Source organism: Elgaria multicarinata, chromosome 4, assembly GCF_023053635.1.
Source record: "Elgaria multicarinata webbii isolate HBS135686 ecotype San Diego chromosome 4, rElgMul1.1.pri, whole genome shotgun sequence".
Lineage (NCBI taxonomy): Eukaryota > Metazoa > Chordata > Lepidosauria > Squamata > Anguidae > Elgaria > Elgaria multicarinata.
The window spans coordinates 111,798,300-111,821,059 of NC_086174.1; the positions used below are offsets into that span (position 1 = coordinate 111,798,300).

General features: G+C 40.0%; 1 protein-coding gene across 1 annotated transcript in view; it reads left to right on the forward strand.

The window, feature by feature from the left end:
* Positions 1-1,116: 1,116 nt before the first annotated feature.
* Positions 1,117-22,760, forward strand: part of LMBRD1 (LMBR1 domain containing 1) — a 64,378-nt gene continuing 42,734 nt past the window's right edge. The window contains exons 1-5 of the mRNA XM_063125007.1: positions 1,117-1,223; positions 5,482-5,658; positions 11,190-11,250; positions 19,466-19,563; positions 21,432-21,499. Coding sequence (XP_062981077.1) covers positions 1,158-1,223; positions 5,482-5,658; positions 11,190-11,250; positions 19,466-19,563; positions 21,432-21,499 — 470 coding nt within the window. The 5' untranslated portion in view covers positions 1,117-1,157. The remainder of the gene's footprint in view (positions 1,224-5,481; positions 5,659-11,189; positions 11,251-19,465; positions 19,564-21,431; positions 21,500-22,760) is intronic.

Here is a 22,760-nt window from a genome sequence, read left to right on the forward strand (position 1 = left end):
CGTTGAAGGCTGAAAGAGACACATTTACATAGGAAGGGGCGTTGATGCTATCAATCTGGTGCATCTCTTCTATAAAAGCGACTCCGTAGAAGGTAGTGTTCTCAGGATAACAACCAGAAGCAAAGATGGCGATGTTTATGGCTATATCGGACTTGACCGCGGGCTGGTGCTTCTTTAGCGCTGCTTTGCTGGTAGGCGGCTGCAACAACTCATTTGTATGTGAGTTTTCCTCCCGATCCCGACTAGCGGGAATGGCACATTCTACTTTCCTTTCTCGCTCCCTCCACGCTTTACTAAGCTACTTCTTCCCCCTCCTCCCCTCCCGGTACTTGCAGATGCACACACCTGGGAGTGATGAGCCCCGTTGACCTCAATGAAGCCTACTTTGAATAGATATGTGTAGGTTAGCGCAGTGAGAATGCATAACTATGTAGTTAAGTCTGGGTTAAGTAACATTGAACTCAACGGTGTTATCTTATGTATCTGGAACTAAACTCGGAAAGTCTGGCCCTGCCCCGTCCCCATTCTTCACATGATTGTTCTAGGAGCAGCTGCACTTCTCTCTCACTAGCAATCCTATGCAAAATCACTTCGGAGTCAGCCCAACTAGGGCTTTCTTCTGTGCATCGTATCGAACTGAAGTCCTTTCCCCCAACCTAGTGCTCTCCAGATGTCTTGGACTGCAATTCCCACTATTCGTGATCATTGCTCATGTGGCTGGGGCTGATGGGAGCTGAAGTCCAAAGCACCGGAGGCCACCGGTTTGGGGAAAGCACAAGGTCCTTAGATCTTGCTGCGAAGCCTTGTTGTCGCCCACCTTACCGGAAACCTCCAATAGGCCTCCTGCTAACAGGAGGATTCAGCGCCGCCAATTAGAAACCGCTCCAGCCTCGGAATTAACCCACCGAGGCTTGGGAGCCCTACGGAGCTGGGTCTCCTCCTCCTTCATTGGCTCCTTATGCAGCGACGCCAGCCAATCGCGACGCTCCGAGCGCTCGGTAAGTCTTCTGGGTGAGGCTGTTGTTTGGCGGTTGCTACGGCAACGGCCCCGGGGTTGGCCCTCGTTTCGCCGCGCCCCCTCTCTCCCATTAGCTCCTCCCCTTGCGGCGGCGCTGTCGCTGCCGCTCTTCGTGTCTGCGTTGTTGCCGGAAGTTAAGATGGCGGCGTTTACCGCCGAGACGGACCTGGTCACGGGCTGGTGTCTCTTCGGCATCGCTTTACTGGTAGGGGCCGGGCGTCTGCGGCTCTGCTGCTTCCCTTCCTAGGCCGGGCAGCTCCCTTATCTAACTCCCCGCCCCCGCCCCCATTCCTACCCTCATCTGCTACGCGGACAGTAGGCTTCTGCTCCCCAGTTTGGGGGGTTATGGAGAGCGGGAAGGTGGAGGTCTGGCCCAAAGGGCTCCTTCCTATTAATGAAATGGAGTGTGCGTGCGTTCAATCCGATCTGTAGTTGCTTCTAGACTTAAATGCCTGTTGAGCTTGAATGAGACTTTTGCTCTCTAGTAAATGAGCCCAGGAGCACAGCCACAGTGTGTAGGAGGGAGAGGAGCCAAGCTTGTTTCCCTTCGCCCTTACTTTCCTCGAAAGTGTGCGCGCGTGCGTGGGACCCTGTGGGATTCCCACGCAAGGCCAGCGTGTCGTTAACATGGGCTCGTGGTTTAATGGTCTCTTGGCACCTTTCAGCGATCCTGCCACACATCCCGGAGATTAAAGTTAGAATGTGGCTGTTGGGTGGGAGGAGATGGGTCTCCGTTGCGATGCTGAGCTGGATTGCCAACTGGTCTATTATTATTATTATTATTATTTATTTATATAGCACCATCAATGTACATGTTTCTATGCATCACACAGAATAAAGTGCTGTTATTGAACAGTGCATCTTGAAATTGCACATACATTTGCAGTACTACACTGCAACTAGTACATTTCAGAGTAGTTTAGTATAGCCCTCTCCCTTGATATGCTAGTTTACTAAATGAAGAAGAGGTTTCTGAATTAGGGTGCATATATGAGATCTCCAAATGAACATAAGATCTATGCTGGATCAGACCAACAGTCCATTGAGTCCAGCATTCTGTTCACACAGTGGCCAACCAGCTGTCGACCAAGGACTCACAAGCAGGACACGAGTGCAACCACACCCTCCTGCCCATGTTCCTCAGCAACTGATGTACATAGGCTTACAAGTACAATCTTGAAATGGTACCTTCCAGAATTCTGTTACTAAGAATCTATCAGCAGGGAGATTGTATTGTGGAGATGATTTCATGTATAAAATACTGATGAGAAATCTAGAAGACTAAGGGAGACATTTTTCTTCCTCTCTCAAAATACTAGAACCCAGGGTCATCCCATGAAACTGATTGGTGGGAGATCCAGGACAAATAAATGGAAGTACTTCTTCACACAGCGCATAGTTAAATTATGGAACTCACTACCACAAGATGTAGTGATGGCCACTAATTTGGATGGCTTCAAAAGGGGGTTGGATAAATTCCTGGAGGCAAAGGCTATCAATGGCTACTAGCTCTGATGGTTGTGAGCTATCTCCAGTATTCGAGGAAATAAGCCTGTGTGCACCAGTTGCTGGGGAGCATGGGTGGGAGGGTGCTGCTGCACCATGTCCTGCTTGTTCATCCTTGGCCGATGGCTGGTTGGCCACTGTGTGAACAGAATGCTGGACTAGATGGACCCTTGGTCTGATCCAGCATGGCACTTCTTATGTTATTAAGGTACTTAATAGTAGAAAGGGGTTATTTATCAATATATCTATTACTTAAATGGGGCGGTGTGGGAGGAGCAGAAACATTTAAAATTCTCCATACATTGTATATGCTAGATGTATGATATTGTTACTAAATCCAAGCTAAATATGGTTCCCTGGTTCCATACTTTTAGTAGTTAATGCAGTCTAGCATTCCCACTTTGCCTTTCAGCATGCGTTAAAAGACTGGAAATTGTATGTTATTGCCGAAGTGTTTTGGAGATGTTCATTGCTTGTGTGTATTTGGGTGGGTGTGTGTGCCCCTGCCCCCATGATGTAGCCAACATCCATATGTACATCATTTTAGGGGTTACAAGCATAGCCCCTGTGGAAATATGAGTGTGTGAGAAGGTTGAGGAGGCAGGACTAGCTGGAATGATCCTGATCCTCCTCTTCTCTGCCCCCGTCTAGCCTGCACTGAACATCTGCATTGGGATTGATTGCAAGTAACAAACTGTAGTTATATGTTAAGGGGATGTAATCTGCTTTGTAATATTTAGCATATATTAACCTTCAGCATCCCTCAGTATTGACCATGCTGTTTGGCACTTTGGGAGTTGAAGTCCAAAATATCTGGAGGGCGCCAGGTTCGGGATGGCCGATGGCCCTAATTACTGTAGTCCCTCTGAAATTTTAACCATATGATTTGCTTACATTTGATGTTTGTCTTGACTGTGGGAGGCAGTCTCATGTAGTCGACAGAGTGTTGGACTTGACTTGGCCTCATTTCTCCACTGAGTCATGAACCTTACTAGGTACCTTGGACAAGTGGTATTTGTTGTGTCACAGGGTTGTTCATAATTTCTTTTAAAAAATTAACTTATTTTTATTGTAACATTTCAACAAAAGAAAAGAAAAAAGAGGAAAATGTTAGTATTTAGATTGAATATATCAGTTTCCATGCATACTTATGAAGTGTATGTGTGTGTTCAAACACATACTGTACATATATGAAAATATATGTTTCTAAGAACTATACGTCAACTTCAACAAAAGCAAACCAAATATCCAATAATCCTTTTGCAGGGGCATCTCTGCACCACCCATTCAAATTGAAAGTGTTGCAAGGTCTCCAATCCGTTGCATTATGGAAGGTGAACATTTATCCTTCCAATCTTGTAGTATCAGTCTTTTAGCTGTGAGAAGGGCATGAAGAATCCATTTGCCTTGACCATGTGTTAATTTCCAGGAAGCAAGTAGATAGTTTAAAAGAGTATGTACATCAGTAAATATTAAGGTGTGTTCCAATACAAATTTATCCATATAATGACCTCTTAAAATGGAGCAACTACTGGGCATTGCCAAAATTTATGCTTAAAAGGAGCATTAGCTGCATTATGTCTCCAACAACTAGCTGGCTTAGGCAAGCCCTTCTTTAAAAAGTGTTGTAGTGTCTTAATAAACATGAAACAAAAGCTTTTGCTGAATAAGACACAACCTGAGATCTATAGATGTATCGGATACAGACGCCAAGGCGGTGATCCATCAATTAGGGAAAATGGGACAATCCAGTTCCCTATTCTACTCCTGCTTTAGACTCTGTATATCTTGTTTATTCACCAATAATAAGTATTGATAAATGTACATCGTAGATCAATTTCCCTGATCAGCCTTGATTAGTGCTTCCAATAGCGAGGGAGATGCTGAAGGTTTAAAAGCAGCAGGGCCAAACCTAGATACTAATAAATGTTGCAATTGCAAGTATTGCCATTCAGCTATAGTTGGGAAATCAGATTTAGTCCACAAAGTACCGAATGACAAAAACTCATCATCAGCACTCACCATTGATCCAAGGTAAATGCTGCCTTATCTGTCTGTGCCTGTCACAAAAACATTTTCTTACTAATGTTGAAATCAGGATTTCCACATAACATCAATTTAGCATAAGAAAATGGATCAAAATGTAACTGATGTGACATTATCTGCCACATATCTCTAACACCTGTAACGGTGGCAGGAACCCTATCTGTTCTAGTATGCTTAGAACCTAATGCCACTGATTTAGAGAGGTCCAGACAACAAGATTCCAAAGGTGACAAAGGAGAAGAATCTGTACTAAACGCAAAAGACCAAAATTTAATGCAAGTCAACAAGTAAACCTGATGCTATAAAGCAAGATCTGGAAAACCAAATTCACATTCTTTAAATGGAAGCTGCATCCTCTTCAAAGGTAGTTGTGGGGAAGAGGTGCTCCACTGAGCCATGAAACTCATTAGGTAGCCTTGGACATGTGGTATTTGTTGTCACAGGGTTGTTAATAATGAGATGACCCCACATAAGCCATCCTGAAGCCTAGTAGATAAAGCTGGTGTTTGCATTGAATCTATTGATGAATTCCCAAATCAAGAGTTCAGGGAAGCCTGCATGAAGCAATTCTGTTAAGAACCCTATGCTATAATGACATCTTTTTATAGCAAAACCTGCTGGGTTGAGATGGAGAAGTTGCTTAATTTAAAGGCTTACCAGACTTTAAACGATTGAATCTGCAGTGAAATAATGTTCATGTGATCTTCTAACCCAGTACTGCAAATGGAAACATTTGCTATGGAAATCAATCTCTGTCCCGACAAAAAGGAAACTCCCCAAATAAGCAAAAAGTGTCCAAAGGTGCAGAGACCTTTTCCATAGATTGCTTTTATATTGAGAAATAAAATTATGGCAAGACTATGATACCTTGCACCTGAGTTGCAGTAACTTTTCTGTTTTTTTCTTTTTAGGTTATCCTTGCTTTCTGCTGGGTTTATGTCCGCAAATACCAGAGTAGACAGGAAAGTGAAGTAATTTCTACTATAACATCTATTTTTGCTCTGGCAATTGCACTTATTACATCGGCACTCTTACCAGTGGACATTTTTCTTGTTTCTTATGTGAAGTACCAAAATGGTACTTTTAAGGTATGTATTGATTATTCCTTCTTATTACCAATTATGTATCTTTTTTTTTTTTTAACAAAAGTCTTTTTCTGTTCCCGGCTCTGTTGGATGAATTCTTCTGTTAAAAGTACCAAAGCAAGTTACCCAAAAAGTATAGGCACTTGGGCTATAATCCTAAATACACTATGGAGTAAGCTTTATTGAGCAATAAGACTGATGTGTGAGTCAACATGAATAGGATTGTACTGTTGACCAACTAATAAGGAGAAGGCTGCTACTTGTTTCTTCATCTGTATGGCAGTATTAAAACAATGTCTATATATAGAATATGCATTTGCTTAAAAGCTTCTGGTCTCCAGAACAAACTCAAAGAACTTCATCTGATTCCAGCAAAGTTGAATGTCATGTGTTTGTGGAGTGCAAATTAATCAAAATGTTTAATAAAATGTGGATTAAAAGACTAATCAAGCAAGACATTTCCTAATACTGCAGATATTCTAATGTAAAGTGTAGGGATTAAATTTATTTCCTTGGATGTATTTTTGAAAAATGTTTTCCTTCCTTCCTTTGTATATGCCGTTGAAGTTTTAATACTGTTTCTTAAATAAATGAAATGGTTTGTACATTTAAGAGAACAGAGGAAGATGGTCATGCTCAAACTCAAGTGGAAGACAATCCACAAGTGTGGTCTCATTAAAATGTAATATTACCCAATCTCCTCATTTATGGCTAGGAAATCAGAAGCGTCCTGCAGGTGTTGCTCATTCCTTCTCCTTGGGCTTGCACTCTCCTTCCCCCTCTTTGCCCTTGTAAGCATTAACTATTGGGCAGTGTTATGTATGCGCTGGCATAATCATAGTTACTGCTAACACTAGCCTTTTGAACCACAGACTGAAAATAGGAAGCTGATTTTTCTAACTCAGAAGTGCATATTTTTGGCTCCCAGTGCCGCTTGTGATGCTGGGTTGGGGCGCATGTGCACACAGACACCCATGTACGAATATACACATGTGCATGCATGCACACAAACATGTGCGTGAACATCCTAGTAGTCTGTATGAGGATTTCTGGGGAAGGAGTGGAAAGTACAGGTGGCAGGAGATTGTGTACCCTGATCTAATTAATGTTAGTGGTAACTATCATTACACTTGCGTTATGCATAGTAAATATTAACCATAGTTAATGCTAACTAGGGAAGGGGGAGGGAAAGAGTATACAAACCAGAAGATGATAAAAGTGATCCTGTTCAGACAACACGTTAACTACTCCAAACACCAATAAAAGGTGATAATTATCAAATAACCCATTTATTTACAATTTATAAGAATATATAAAACCAACTGATGTGTCTCAAAGTGGTTAACAATCACAATGTTGGGTACTATAATAAGCCATAATATATATCATACATGCAAGAATACAAATCTAATACAGTCCAACAATATTACAGACTTTTATAACATTTAGCACCTGAGACAATACCATCAGAATAATATATGTACAGAAATAGGGTTTCTTCTCATTTTCTATTCTTATCAGCATTGTCAATGTATTGAAAGTGTTTTGAGCTAAACATTACAGCTTAGTGTGTCATGTGAACCATTCCTAACCATGGTGGCTACATGGTTTAAACATGCTTACTAACCATTTGCTGCAAAAGGGTTAGTGGCTTAACCATGGCTTAGCATATCATCTGAACAGGCTTAGTGTGTGTGAGCTTGCAGGGAACTCCTGATCTCCTATCCGTAGTTAGGAGACTTAGTATTGCATCTGATCCAAGCCTATGTGTCAAATAGCATACAGGAATATCTTAAACACTTCAGGAGGAATGCAGTATTGCAAAATATACAGGGTAAAAAAATAGTTGGCAATTTGTTTATTTTTCCAGTCTTGCACAGAGAAGGAATTAAGATAAGGTATGTATATAGAGTTGGAAGCAGAAGTATCAGTTCGTCCTTGATGGTGATTCAACGTTGTTTTTGTGTGTGTATTATCTGGGCTTGGATAAAAACAGAGTTAATGACTTAGCCCCTATTCAGACAACGCGCTGCTACTGTGGTTAAGCATTTTGAGCTAAACATTATGGCTTAGTGTGTTGTATGAACTATGACTTAGCATGTCATGTGAACCATTCTTAACCATGGTGGGTACGTAACCACAGTTTAAACTTGCTCACCAACAATATGCTGTAAAAGAGTTAGCCGCCTAACCATGGCTTAATGTGTTGTATAACAGGTGCAGTAATATTCTGAAAAACAGATAGTGGTACTGCTTGTTGAAAAGGCAGAAATTGAAATGGATATTTCTTTAAAATATTTCTTTACTACGGTTCACCAACATGAGTCCCAGAATGTTGTACACTTGATGTCATAACAATAAAAACACGTTTAAAAAAATTGCAGCTAAAACAGAACTATTGGCAAGATCTTAAAATGTTTAAAACCCAAGGCTGCGATTAGAAAACTGTGGCCCTCCAAATGTTGCTGGACTACCCCATCCCTCGCCATTTTCCAAGTTGGCTGAGGCTGATGGGAGCTGTAGTTCACCGACAAGTAGAGGGCTACAGTGGGCCCCACCCCTGATTTAAAGTATGAGGGAATTAAAAGGGCAAGTATCTCTGTGGAAAGGCCCTGTCTCTCGTTGCCCTGGTACCTTAAATAAAAGTTACATTAATGGTTAAAATTATGCTTTAGAGGATTAACACTTTCAGGCCTGGTTTGCACTTAATGACAAACCCAAAGTATGGGTTGTTGATTTATGGGTTGTTATTACATGCAAACCTTGCACTATGCTTTAACTATGGGTTGTTAACCATGTGCTACCCAGAGTTCACAACCCAACAGAAAACCATGGCTTCTCTTCCTTGGTTATTCATGGTCAACAACCCATAGTAAAACTGTAGTGTAGGGTTCACACATAACCCACAATTCAATAACAACCCATAAGTACTGTGGGTTGTCATTATGTGTGAACCAGGTCATTGTCTTACTAAGTGTTCTCTTTCAAATCCTTAAACCCTACTAGTCAGTTTTGTAAAAAATGAAATGACTTGCTTTCATCTTGTTGTTTTTACTCTTCCCCTCCCCCTAGTAGTTCTTGCAATACAATCTGTTCTCATAAAGTTCCCAGAGAGCTTCGGGAACCGCCCAGAGAGCTTCGGCTATTGGGCGGTGTAGAAATGCAATAAGTAAATAAACGTTGATATTGTAAAATTTGATATAGCTTAAACTGGTTTTGGAGTGATGATGCAGATTGATATGAGTGAGTTTGCTAAGCATGTTTAACAAAACCTCAGACCATGGGTTTCTTCTCCCCCACACCTTCTTACCCTGGTAACCACCCCCTACCCCATTTGAACCACAGTATAAAACTCTAGCAACCAAAGCTAGGAGGGTATTTTATGTGGGAAACTAGTTTTTCTTCCTTGTGTTAGAGCTGTAAACAGAAAGTTTGCTGTTATTGTTCATACAGCGTTTATTTTAAACTGGTATCAAGGAAACTTCCTTTCCATAAGTAAAATACTCTTATTTCTGCTTCTTGTTATGGAGCGTTTTCATTGTGTTACTTCCCTTTTAGTAAGGACACAAATGTTTTTAATGGGGTTTGAGACTATGTTTTGAGATACCTAATGGAAATCATTGAGTTACATAATGGAAAGCATGCCTCCCGTGTCCCCAAGCCTAGGATATTAGAGCTCTATTCTAACTCGTGAGCAATTCTGCTTCCAACACTGGCAATTTTCTTCCTGATGGCTGTAGTGTAATAGTTTCCCTGGCTGAATCAACACAAATTTGTATGGGCACTGTTGTGCCATTATTAAATGCTGTGTTTACCGACTTGACTTGACTTTCAGAACCTGCATTTCTGAGGAGAAAGGACTGTATAACCTTGCTGTAAAGACATGAAGGAACAAAGAACAATGCTATTTATGCATAAATGACACAAGTTAAAAGTAGCTTGTTATTGCCCACTACCATATTAAACGTTTTTAACCTGTTGGTTGTTTATTATGGATTTAATTTTTGTGAACCGCCCAGAGAGCTTCGGCTATTGGGCGGTATAAAAATGCAATAAATAAATAAATAACTACAGAAATTGAGTTTACTCGGCATCCATGCTATGATATTTATAAATGTTGAGGTTGTTTTTGTTTTTCGGGCATCAAGCTGCCTTGTGTATGCTGAGCCATAGAAGTTTGTATACTCCAATGTCTTCTGGTTTACAGGCTGTGGAATGGAGTGGTGTATACTTGACTGTCTCTTCCTGAAGCTTTCTGGCAAGCACAGTAAAGCACTTGATAACAGAAGTGCTCTGGGCAGTCTTGTTCCTGAATGTGTTCTCTAGACATGTGTGCACATTCCAAGACATGCATCCATTAAGGAAACTTTTTAACCTTGGCAGTAGTGCTTCTTGGCAGGGATTACTCAGTGATACCTACACAGGTTTTTTGTTTTCCCCACCCTCTTTTCAGAACAATGAATTTTAACACGAGAATCAAATATAAAATAATTTGGGGAAATCTAGGAGTCTGAGAAGTCTTTACAGAATTCAAAAATGTCAGCTGTGAGTCCATAAATTGCAGAGTAAATCATTGAAAACAATTAAGAAATGGAAAAGAGGTGAAATCTATGCACTGGGTTTGAACGGTGGGGAGATTGGCTAAAGACACTGCTTGGCAGCCAGACTGAGGGTTGAAGTGCACAGATTAGGCCTTAGAAATGCGGGATTGAACTGGGTGGGCTGGGTTTATAGTTATGAGGGACGTTGTGGAGATTGTGGCGAGGTAAATTGGGGCTCTGAGGCTAGTGGAAGAGGAAGAAGGGTTTTGAGGTGAGCTTGCAAGAGCGGAGAGAAGTGAAAGATTGTGCAGTACTTTGGCTATAAGAGTGAGCTGTGCTCAAGACTAGTCCCTGTGACAAAGGAAGAGGTCAGGACAGGGGTAACTTGTAGCTATTTCACACACACACACACACACACACACACACACACACACACACACACACACCAATTTCCAACACCTTGTCCTCCATTTCTCCTGGCCTGTTATTGAGAACTGTATTATTGAGAAATAGCTTGCACTGAGGTAATCTCTCAAGAATTTGTCTTGGTTGCAACTATATTGATGCAAGGACAGGAGAGATCCAGAGGCCCAATGCAGCTCCTGGGTTTTCCCCACCCAGCAAGTTTCCTCTGCTGTTATCTCCAATCAGAGATAAGAGAGTATGCAAAGGCATTTAAACTTTAAATACCCTACTCTTAAATACGCTGCAGAGAGTTGAGCTATATTTTGCAGGCCTGAAAGCTGTTGCACTTGATCGTATTCCTGAGTAGACATACATAGAGTTGATCTGTGTTGTTTGGGCCTGACTGGAAAATGCCTTTAATTTCTTTTGTTCAGGTGATTAATCATGCAGGTTCAACAGCCTATCTATGTGTATGCAAAGTAGCAGAAGCCGATCTCTTTTTCCTTTAAAAATAGCTCCTGTACACAGGATACAAAAATTGCTATTTAATCTATACTTCTGTTTTTTCTCTCCTGTTGACATTTTCAGGACTGGGCTGATGCAAATGTTACAAGACAAATTGAAGACACAGTATTATATGCATACTACAGTGAGTATTGTAGAATAACACACTATGTTCATGCAACGTTATATCCTGCTAGTGTTAAACTTGTGTCGCCACGGGGGCTAGCAGCTTAAGAACAATTGGATACAAATATGTTTCCCTGTTTCCCTTGCGATTGGAACAACTTTACACTTTTAAAATAAATATACTAGAAATAAACCAGCAAAGATAAAAAAAAACCTTTTTAAAAAGATCATTTACCATTTCTTGAAGTTTGTTCGTTTATGTTCTCCTGCTTGTTCACATTATTTCCCCCCCAGGATAATCTTCTTAGATAGGGTTGGTTCTAGAATAGCCCTTCTGTGAACAAGGGTGCTTCAGTTCTCAGAAGGACCCCTTTGTTCACAGAAGAAGTTGCCGCTATGGAGAAAGCCCGCTGTGAGGTTCTTTCGTTCATTTTGAGATGACCAGCAAGACATCCTCTGAAGATATTAAATGTCATCTGGGTGTATATAAGGGAAGGCGGTCTGCTAGGTATCCTGGTTCCAAGTTGTTTAGGGCTTTATAGAATAATAGCATAACCTTCTATGTGGCTCAGTAGCTAATAGGCAGCCAGTGTAGCTCTTTTAACACAGGTGTTATATGAGATTAGCTAGGTGTCTTCGTGAGCACCCTAACTGTTGCATTCTGCACTAGCTGCAGCTGCCAAACCATGCACATGGGTAGCCTCACATAGAGTGCATTGCAGTAATCTAATTGTGAGGTTACCAATGCATGGATAACTGTGGCTAGGCTATCCCTATCCGGCAACAGGCATAGTTGGCGTACCAATTGAAGTTGGTAATGAATGCTTTGGGACACCAAGGCTACCTGCACCTCCAGTGGGAGAGATGGACCAGGAGCACCCCCAAACTGTGGACCTGCTCCTTCAGAGGGAGTAAACCCCATTCAGAACAGGCAAACACCCTAATTCTTTGATCTGGGAACCACCAACTCATAGAGTCTCTGTCTAATTGGGATTCAGCTTCAGTTTATTGGCCCTCATCCAAGCCATAACTGTATCCTTGCACCAGTTCAGAATGTGCACGGCCTCTCCCGATCCAGATGTCACAGAGAAACAGAGCTGGGTATTGTCAGCATACTGGTGACATCTTGCCCCAAATCTTCTGATGACCACTCCCAAAAGCTTCATAAAGATATTAAATAACATTGGGGACTAGATGGTGCCCTGTGGTATCCCACAGTTCAGCTGCCATGGGGCTGAGGTGCAATCATCCAATGCTATTCTCTGGAACTGACCCTGCATGTGGAGTCGAACCACTGAAAAACAGTGCCTCCAACTCATAAAGGCGGTCCAGGGGGATACTGTGGTCAATGCTGTTGAAGGCCTGTGAGAGTTCAAGAAGTAATAACAAGGTTGGACTCTCTCTATCTCTCCAGAAGAAGGTCATCCATTAAGACAACAAAGGCTGATTCTGCCTCAAAACTGGGCATGCTGCTTTTGCTAAACTTCAGAAAAGCTGTCCACACAAACTACAGATTGCATAACAATATTCTTGAAAATTGGCTTTCCTAACATGTGCTCAACATAATGTGCTGAGAGTTGCATCTGGATTTCTGCATCCCTGGTTAAACGTTGATTTTGCTTTGCAAGGGTCTGCATTTTGCCCCCCTGCCAGTTGAAGGATTTAGTTATATAAATGTCCCTTTCTAGTTAAGTAAGTGCAACAAGAGAAGACTTCTTCATTCAAAGATCAGTTCCAATTTGGATGACATGCATTCAACAGAAGCCTAATGTTAGAGCTATGGCTTCCTACTTGAAGTTTTCAACTTCAGTAAATACAAATCTGTTAGGGTTTTCAGAATTTCCAGAAACTGGGGCTACTTTGGACACAGTAACCTCAGATTATTGCTCAAGTAGCACATAAAATGTGTATGTGGAGGAAGTGAAATTGTATATGTGGAGGAAGTGAGGGCTATATATGTTGCTGAGGCAGGATGCTGCTTTCTGGAAATTTGGCATGCCTCGGTGAGATTTGAGGCTTATAAAAATGCTGAGGTACCTTGTGCTGCAATCATCCTTCCTCAGAAGGTGATTCCTTTGGTTCTCTAGCCTTGAACTAACCTGAGAATGACAATGATTTTTATGATTAGTTAAAACGTTTGAGAAAACATTGTACTTCAACGCTGCTGTTTCTGTGAATTTGTGAATGTAGGTATAGTATTGACATATTGGATTAATGTGAAGTATTGTCATGGAATCAAGTTCTTTCATTTTCATTGTCATCTCTCTGACTTTTATCTATTTCACCTAGAATATATTGCATTCGGAATGGGCATCTTGGCTAATAATTTTGCTAGGGTTATAGACTATTAACACACAAATCCCAGTATCTAGTTGAATCCTTTAAGGTTTAATCTTTCCATTTAAAGACCCATGTATTTGGAAGGAATTGTGCAGACAAGTGTGTGTATGTATGTGTGTGTGTATGTGTGTGTGTGTGTGTGAGAGAGAGACTTGTACACTGGGAATGTCACCTAAGTGGAATTTCCCATTTTCATTTTCTAATTCAGACTTACGTGTGTAGAAACAACCACCTGAGTTCACTGTTGGTATATATGCTAATTAAAGTTAGGCAAGGAGTGCCCTGCTGGATCAGACCAAGGGTCCATCTAGTTGAGTGTTCCATTTTGCACAGCTGTCAGTCAAATGCCTCTGTCCCATAAGCATGATATGAAGACAACAGCCCTCCCTTGTTGTACGTTACCTACACCTGGTATTCAGAGGTATAGTGTTTCTGAATATATTTGGTTTCTAATTAGTAAGTTTCCACCTTTAAAGGCAGCCTAGAAATAATTTTAGATAGAAACTAAAATTGTGATATATGCATTTGGTGTTGTTGTTTTTTAAAAAATGCCATATGCTGGCTAGCACCTCAGCCACACACAGGCTTGTGCTGTCAGTGTTCCCACTCTTAACTTGCTGAAAATCCTGAACTAATAGTGTCTGTGGTGAATGGTGAAAGCTGTGTTCTCTTCTTAATCCAGGACCTTAACAGCATGTATAGTTTTACCCTTAAAAGGCAGTCAAAAAGCAATTTTAATGAACTAAATTGTGTGTTATGTAATTTTGGTTTAGATAATGATCAAAAAATAGAAATTAGACAAACAGGTAACTTCTGCTACCCTTGCTGCTTCACCTTCAGTGCTGTGGTAGTAACAGCAGAAAGCAGGCTTTCTGGGGGTGTATTTTGGGGGTGGATCAGGGCAGCCCTAGGAAATGTTAGATTTGAAGCCTCATGTGCAGGGTTTGCTAGCCTTGGAACCTGCATATTTCTAACTACTGTAACACGCTGTAACATGTGGAGCTACCCATGTGTGTGGTTCAGTAGCTGCAGCTAGTACAGAATGCAGCAGCTAGCTCTGCTCATATAAAACCTGTATTGAAAGAACTGCACTGGCTGCCTGTTAGCTACCGAGCCACATACAAGGTAAACATCTTGGGACCAGGATACCTAGCAGACTACCTTCCCTTATATGCACCCGGACGACAACTACAATCCTCAGAGGAGGCCCTGCTGGCTGTTTTGAGACAGAATGCTGCCATGAAGAACCTAGGCGGCGGGCCTTCTCTGTGGTGCCACCCATTCTCTGGAGGACCCTCCGTCATGCGGTTCGGGAAGCGGAAAACATATCTTTTAAATGCCTCTGAAGACATACCTTTTTACATAGGCTTTCCCTGGTTTTTAATGTACCTGGTTTTATATTGCCTTTTAAACTTTTTAAAGTTTTAAATTTATACTTCCTGTATTTTATGGTTTTTAATGGTGCACTACCCAGAGAGCATTGGCTGTTGGGCAATATAAATAAATAATAATATAAATAAATAATAATGGGAGGGAAAATGTAAAAAAAAAAAAAAAGAGTGGGTTGTAGGGAAGAGGCTGACAAAAAAGAAAAAACCCTATCTCTGCTCCGCTGGCATAAGTCTAGTAGGGCTTTTAATTCGGGGTTCTGTGCCATGATGTCAGCATAACCTGATCCCATAGGCATGCTATGTTAATTAAGTTAGACCATACTGGATGGAAAACTGATCCATGGTTGCACCAAAGGCTGCTGGGTGGAAGAAATGTGGATGCTGTCCCTTTTGAAAACTTTGCACATACTGCAGTTGCACTGGTAGAAATGCACAGAACCCTTATATGGAAGAAAGCAATAATGTAGAACAAATAGTCCTTGTATATTCAAAAAGCTGAAGCTTAATTTGGAATAGAAGCCCTATGGCATGCCCAGTAAGCCAAGTCCTCTCATTAGGTGGCAGAAAGTCAATGTTTTCCCATTCTGGGACCTTCCCTGAGTAACCAAATTTGGTATTCTTTAAAATATACAACAATTACATAAGATCAAAGCTAAATTTGGATGATATTCAATGAATTCTAATTTAGCCATGTTTAAGAAAGACAATCTCCCTCATAAACCCATGGACTGCAGAATCTATCAGAGCCATATCTTTTCAAATAATATGTTCTTGTGAGTCTTTAGGCCGAAGAATGGCCTTCAGATTAACAGGAAAAGCATTCCTCTTTATATGATGGGGTGCTGTAAATGTCTAGCATAATGCCATTAGACTGTGAAAGTGAAATGTCCACCCACATATTTTCACTGGTAATATTCAGCTGTTATGAAAAATATATTCATTTGAGACTCTGATGTGCTGAAGTTGGAAGCATGTTAGCTATTGAAAGAATGCAGTACAAATGTGGGAAACTTAAAGTTTCTAGTGGGTATATGAAACCGTTCAATAATAATAATAATATTTTTTGTTACCCGCCTCTCCCTCTGGATCAAGGTGGGGTACAACACAAATGCCAAACACCATAAAATACATATAATTGATGAACCTATACAACTAATATATTATTAAAATACATTATTAAAAAGCGGCACATTATTAAAAGGCATCTTAAAATTCAACATTAAAGCTATAAATACCTCTCCTATTTTGGAAGTATTGATATCCTTTTATTTAGATACAAAGGTAACTGTCTCCATCTTAATGGAAACATTTTGCAGTATATAAACTTGATGCTGTTGCAGAAGCCAGCCTCCAGATGGTGGTAATGATTTAAGTATAAACAGAAAGCATAACTTTCTTCCTATTTTAAATAAGTCAGATTAATGAGGAAGTTCTCATTTGGACATTATATATTGAGCCAAAACCAAAATTTAACAAAATGGCTACTGAAATATGTTAAAAAGAAAAAGGGAGGGTAGGGAGAACACAGCTAAAGATTAAAGCAAATAATTTCCATCATGGATGAACATTGTTCAGCTCTAAGTTCTATTTTTTTTTAATCCAGAATGTCAAATTATTTGTAGTTGGGCTTGCTTTAGTCTGACCACAGTTGACTCCTTCTCCCTACACTTTTCTTATGTTCAAAGAAAGAATCTTGATTTTTAGATGAATCAGAAGGACTCTGGGCTGCATACTAGTTGGTTCTTGGGTCTGCTCTTACATTTTCACTTGATTTCTTGTTTAGGATTATCAGTGGCTGGTTTTATAGATCAAGAAAATGTTGGCAAGCCATTTACAGTCTGTAGGCTGTGTTAGAATATTGGGGAGATTGTTGTTCCTCTTGCCCAAAGATGCGTAAGTTTGACTGGAGGTACAGTGCAGGTTTGGGATCATTTAAGAACAGAAGATGACACAACTGGACTGATACATGGGCACGGAAGGATGTTTGAAGATATGATCTCTAGGGGCAATTTCTGAGAGAAACTATTTTGAACCCTTGGAGAACTCTGCTCCCTGAATTTGGGAGAGCAACCTGCTAATCACATTCTACCCTCTCCTCCCAAGATAGATTTGGAGTTTTTATTTTCCCTAGGCCAGTAGTGGAGAATGTGAGGCCACCCAGATATTGTTGGACTGTAACTTCTTAGAGTCCTCACCAACATAGTAATGGTGAAAGATTATGGGAGTTGCATTTCAAGAGCATCTGGAGAGCCACACATTCCCCATTCCTGCCAGAGGTGAAAACCCCTACTTTACACATTGCCAGGATATGGACTCTGTATTAGAAAAAGGCTAAGATGTGGATAAAGGTGTGCACGATAGATTGACGTAACTTGTGTTTTCATTCTTCCTTTTTGTTTGGACAGACCTGGGACTAGTCAATTGACAACTTCAGTTAGCATTAACCTGCCTATAAAACATCTGCTCTTTGTTTTTGTCTGGGTCTTTTAGCATCGGAAGCTTTGGAAAGCAGAACTTCCAGAAAAGTTCTACTTACAAAATTGAAATTTGCATGGCATCATCCTTATTAAGACTGAATTTGCTAGATTTGCTTTGATGTAACTACTTTGATATGATCACTGAAAGAGATGAGTCTTGTTGACTAACTCGCAGGATCTAATTCTTAAGATTCTAAAGAACCAAAGGATGCTGAAAAATCTGTTATGCATTTTAAAGTTCATGCTAATGTTTCTGTGCCTAATCAAGGTTCCATGTAGCTCATACTCTTGGAGATATGTAGCTTCTTAGACTAATGCTATTTAGATTTACGTTAAGTTCTAATCTTAATACGCATTACATACTATATACCTAATTCTAGCCTAAATACCTACATTATTTTAATTTTTTTTGGCACTTCACAAGTTCTCAAGCACTTCTATTGAATCCCAACAAGCCCTGGCTGAAAATGCTACATGGTGTATGTGGTTTTGGTAAAGTTATACATGCCCTGGAAGTGAACTTGATAGCATAGAACAATGATTGGAGTGCTTAAAGTCTATACTTGTATACTAGAAATGAAAACAAATTGGATTACTTTCTAATGTGCACATTTTCTCCATTCACATTTGATCAGTGGGTTGGAGAACTGTGAGTTGAAATTATTAAGAACTCACTCCAGTCCAGAATTCTGCATGTGCATATGGGTCTTGCTCAGTCATATCAGTTGAGGGACCCAACCCACATTCCACATATAGATCTGGTTCCTGCATTCAAATGAATTGGTGAATTCTTGGTTGTGGGGGAGAACATATATTTATTATTTATTTATTTATTTACATTATTACATTTCTATATAACCGAATAGCTGAAGTTCTCTGTATGGTTCGCAGAACAAAACTTAAAACTGTAAAATACAAAATAAAATAAAACACCTCCATGTGTACTCCAAATAAACAGTCGATGTAGTAAGACATGTGTCTATAGAAATATTCTATAATTGTATGTAGTGTCTGCTTTTTTGACTAGCAGAAGCTTAAATCTTATTGGTAAACCCTCCATTTTATTCTCAAGACTGTTTAGCAAAAGTCTGTTTTGTATGAGGAAAGTATCACTTCTAAAGAACCTTTGGTAGAGATAAGACAAAATGACTGTAGAACAATGCATGCTTTGTTCCATGTATGAACTGCAGGATGATTATATCTGGATTTCTTGTTTGCTTACCAGTGTTTACCTTTATTAAATACACGGCTATGAAATACTTCACACTTGACAAAGACAAGACTGAAGCCTTGTTTTGTCACTTGTAATTTTTCAATAAGAAAATGGAAGTGACTAACATAGCACTGTTTGGGGGGGGGAACTCATCATTCTTGTTGCTTGCTGATAGTATGAAAGGGCTGTTGTGCTAAGTGCTGGTTATAGGGCCACTGCTGTGTAATACAGTTATAGTAGAAAACTGATTTTCTGCTATTAACTGCGTCTCTCACTTAATCGGCACTACACCTGCAATCCTACTGAATTTTTAGTTTCCAAGACTTGTGCACAAAATGGTGTAACAATAAAGAAGACACATAATAACATTATATTACTCATTGAGCACTTCTAAAGCCTTCTTGTTTGTAGCTGTTCATAGCTGTCTCAAAGGTGGGATTTATTCAAGCTTATTGATGGTTCTAGAAGGAAAACTGTATGTATAACAGCACGTGTTGGCATTTATTCCTCGTTATTGCCTCTGCCTCCCTGTGTCCCACTTGCTTACCTTTCCATCTAAATTCAGACTGTAAACTCCTCAGAACGGGTTTTGCCTCCTGGTTATATTAGTCTGTGAAGCACTGTGTATGTTGATGGCACTTGAGAAATAAATCACATGATTTTGTGCCTTTCATAGTGAAGCTAGAGAGCACTACTTTAACAGGGCTTTTAGTTGTCACTCCAATATTGTTTTAATAGAATAATGTTGTAGTAGTAAATGACAGTTAATAGTGCTAATTTCATTCTGAAACTTCTTTCATTCTTCCACTTTAGCACTGTATTCCATCATATTGTTCTGTGTGTTCCTATGGATCCCTTTTGTCTACTTCTACTATGAGGAGAAGGATGAAGATGATGGCAACACATGCTCAGTAAGATGCTTTGCTTGGCTGGATATAGAAGGAATAAAATGATTCTGGTTCCCTTGTTCTCAGTTGAAATAAAACTTCATCAAATGTTGTCATCAAATGTTCTCTGACGCTAAAAGTAAATTGTTCCACCTTGTATAGATTGAAACTGATATTGCCAATTGCACGGACTGAGATCCCCAACCCCACCCCAAGCTGGGATATCTTCATAGGAAGACACACAGCTGCCTTTATATCCGGTCAGAGTATCTGGCCATCTAGTACAGTATTGTCTGCTCTGCCTGGCAGTGGTTCTCCAACCTGGTCATCTTAGCTGAAAATGTCAGGGATTGAATCTGGCACTTTCTGCATACAAAGTGTGTTCTCTGTCATAGACATCTTTCATTCCTCATGACAACTTGCAGGCTTCTTAAATATTTTAAAACAAAAAAATTGAAAACTAAGGTTTCTAGACATCATGTTAATCAGATAGCATTAAATTTCTGCAAGTCTTCCTGAAGGGGTGGGTGGGTGGGAATGGTGTCTCTCTCTAGAGAGGCAATATTGTAGAGGAGTAAATTGACTACTGTCATTTCAAGATGTAATAGAGAGGGGCTAATGCTAGTGAGATCACAAGGAATGGCTGGCAAGGCTTTTTGCTACTCTTGCCAGGCAGCTCTCTCCCTCAACTCCTGCTGAAACAACTCTGTCAGGTTCCGACATCATGACAAGCCACCCTGAAAACAAGCCACCCTAAACAATCCCACTACAACCCCTGGGTTCTCATGAAAAACAGCAGACAGAAAATCAGTGCCAGGTTCAGACTACATGCTAAGCCACCCTTCCACCACCTAGGGTGACAATCCACCATGGCTTGGCATGAAGTGCGAATCCAGTTACTGTCACAGAATAGAAATGAACACTTGCTTTATAAATGCTTGAGTAAGTCTATTTTTGTACACCAAGACCATCATCATCAGTATGTTTATAGCTGTAGAACACTTGTAATCCCTTAGGGTAACTGCTCCTTTTGTCTTTTGGCAAGTGTGCATGTTGAGGCAGAATCGTAGAGGAGAAAAACATTAATGCAGTAATTTTTCATTTTTGCTCTATAATTACAATAATAAAATGCCTTTAAAATGGCTCTTAGAGAGAGCAGCTGTGGCCTCCACATGTGCTTCTCTATAAGCTATGTTTGAAGGTATTTTATCAGTGTAACTGTAAAACAAGAGAAGAATCTACTGTATTAAATCATTCTGGTTGGTCTCTTTGACTTGGCAATGATGCCCGTGGAGCCAGAAAGAGTACCATGTATTTCCCTATTGAGATGGTGGAGATAAACCTATTATCTTGAAATAAAACTATATATAGATGATAAAGCAAGAAGTAGGGCTTAACAGAGCTAGAAACAGAATAAAATCTCTTTGTAGCCGAGGGCATAAAGGTGTATACTGTGGAAACTCATTTTTTATTTTAACTTAAAGAATCTAGAAAGCTATTCGAGTAACGAGTGCTCTCCCTTCACCATTAAATAGTAGGCATCTGCAGTTGAAATGGCTGGACCAATTCTAAAGGAGGTCTTGAGTTTAATGTGCAGAAATGGTGGAAACACAGTAGGAAGAAAATTGATGCCTTTTGATGTTCTAGCTGCATGAAACAGCATGCCTAATGCATATTGGACACTTAAATTGTACAGCTTATGGAAAGTTCAGACTTAAAAGATAATACTAAAATGAACTTCTTGATCTACAGGAAGAAGTCCCAAAATCCTTCTAACAAATTCGAATGTAAACCAATGTTTATTTTGAGGGAATTCAGTCATGTTGAATTAGCAGGAAGATTGTATGTGTCTCTTATGTTTCTCTATATACTTTCTACTTTCAATTTTACAGCAGGTTAAAACTGCATCCAAGTATACACTAGGATTCCTCCTGGTTTGTGCTGTTCTTCTACTAATTGGGTAAGTGGGTATGTGTATATATTAGAATATCACTGTGTGTAGTATTTCAAACCTGCCAAAATGATCAGGTCTCTTTCTCTCTTCCATATATCTACTAATTTAACCAAGTCTTCTTTCTAAAAACACTTGATAATCTTGCTGTTATCTCTCCCTATCTCAGCCTGCTCAGTTCTTCCTGTCTGCTCCTTGCCCAGATTTCTTCCATCGTGCAATTTTCCTTTCTTCCTCTTGCTTCTTGTTTAGTTTATATAAAAGAAATCTGTAAACTCTATTAAATACATATTCCTCCTGTAAGTAAAGATATAGAATAATAAACTGTGTGCATATTAGTCTCTTTATTTGTCACATAAGCAAGTTGCGCCTAGAGTGCTGACTCTTGCTCATATGTCTGCAAATATTGTGTGGCCTTGGAAGCTAGCCCGAACTAGTGGTTGGTGAACCTTGCACCTCCCCCATCGTTGGGGTCTTACCTCTGAGGTCATGTCCTGCAGGAATTTGAGAATAATCCCGTTAGTTTGTTTGTTTGTTTATTTATTTATTTATTTATTACATTTTTATACCGCCCAATAGCCGAAGCTCTCTTGGCGGTTCACAAAAATTAAAACCATAATAAAACAACCAACAGGTTAAAAGCACAAATACAAAATACAGTATAAAAAGCACAACCAGGATAAAAATTTCTATTTCAAAGCTCATTAGAAGATCTGTGGCTTATCTCTATTGTGCTTAATAGCATGGCACAAATGAGTTTCCACCCTCCTCCTGACCTGGGGAGAGAGTGTAGGATACTCATACTCTCATAGAAAAGGGGGAGGGGCTTTACTATAGAGTAATGAATTTTTTCCCTCCCCTTCTCTTACCATTCTTTTTCCTGTTTATTGGGTCATAACGTCTGGCTTTGAGGGTTCTAATTTCTCTCCTAGAACACTTTTAAATACTTAATTTTATTTAGTAAATGATAAATGAAGAAGGAAAATGTAACATCTTTGAAATGGAATTGTAAGAGAACCTTGGGTCTCTTCATAAGAATTTTTGCTTTCTCAGTTTCTTGAAGAATGCCTGAGGCACCTAACCCACTCTTTAACCTAGCTTGCTTGCAAAATGGGAGCTATTAGTATCCAGTGCTGCTGCTCCACTTACACCATTGATGGAGCTTTAGTGTAAGCAATTTCCAGTGCAATGCCAATAGAATACGCCGGCATGACAGATTTACTGGTGAAACCCATCATGCCAGTATGCACTATTGCTGTTGTGCTAGAGG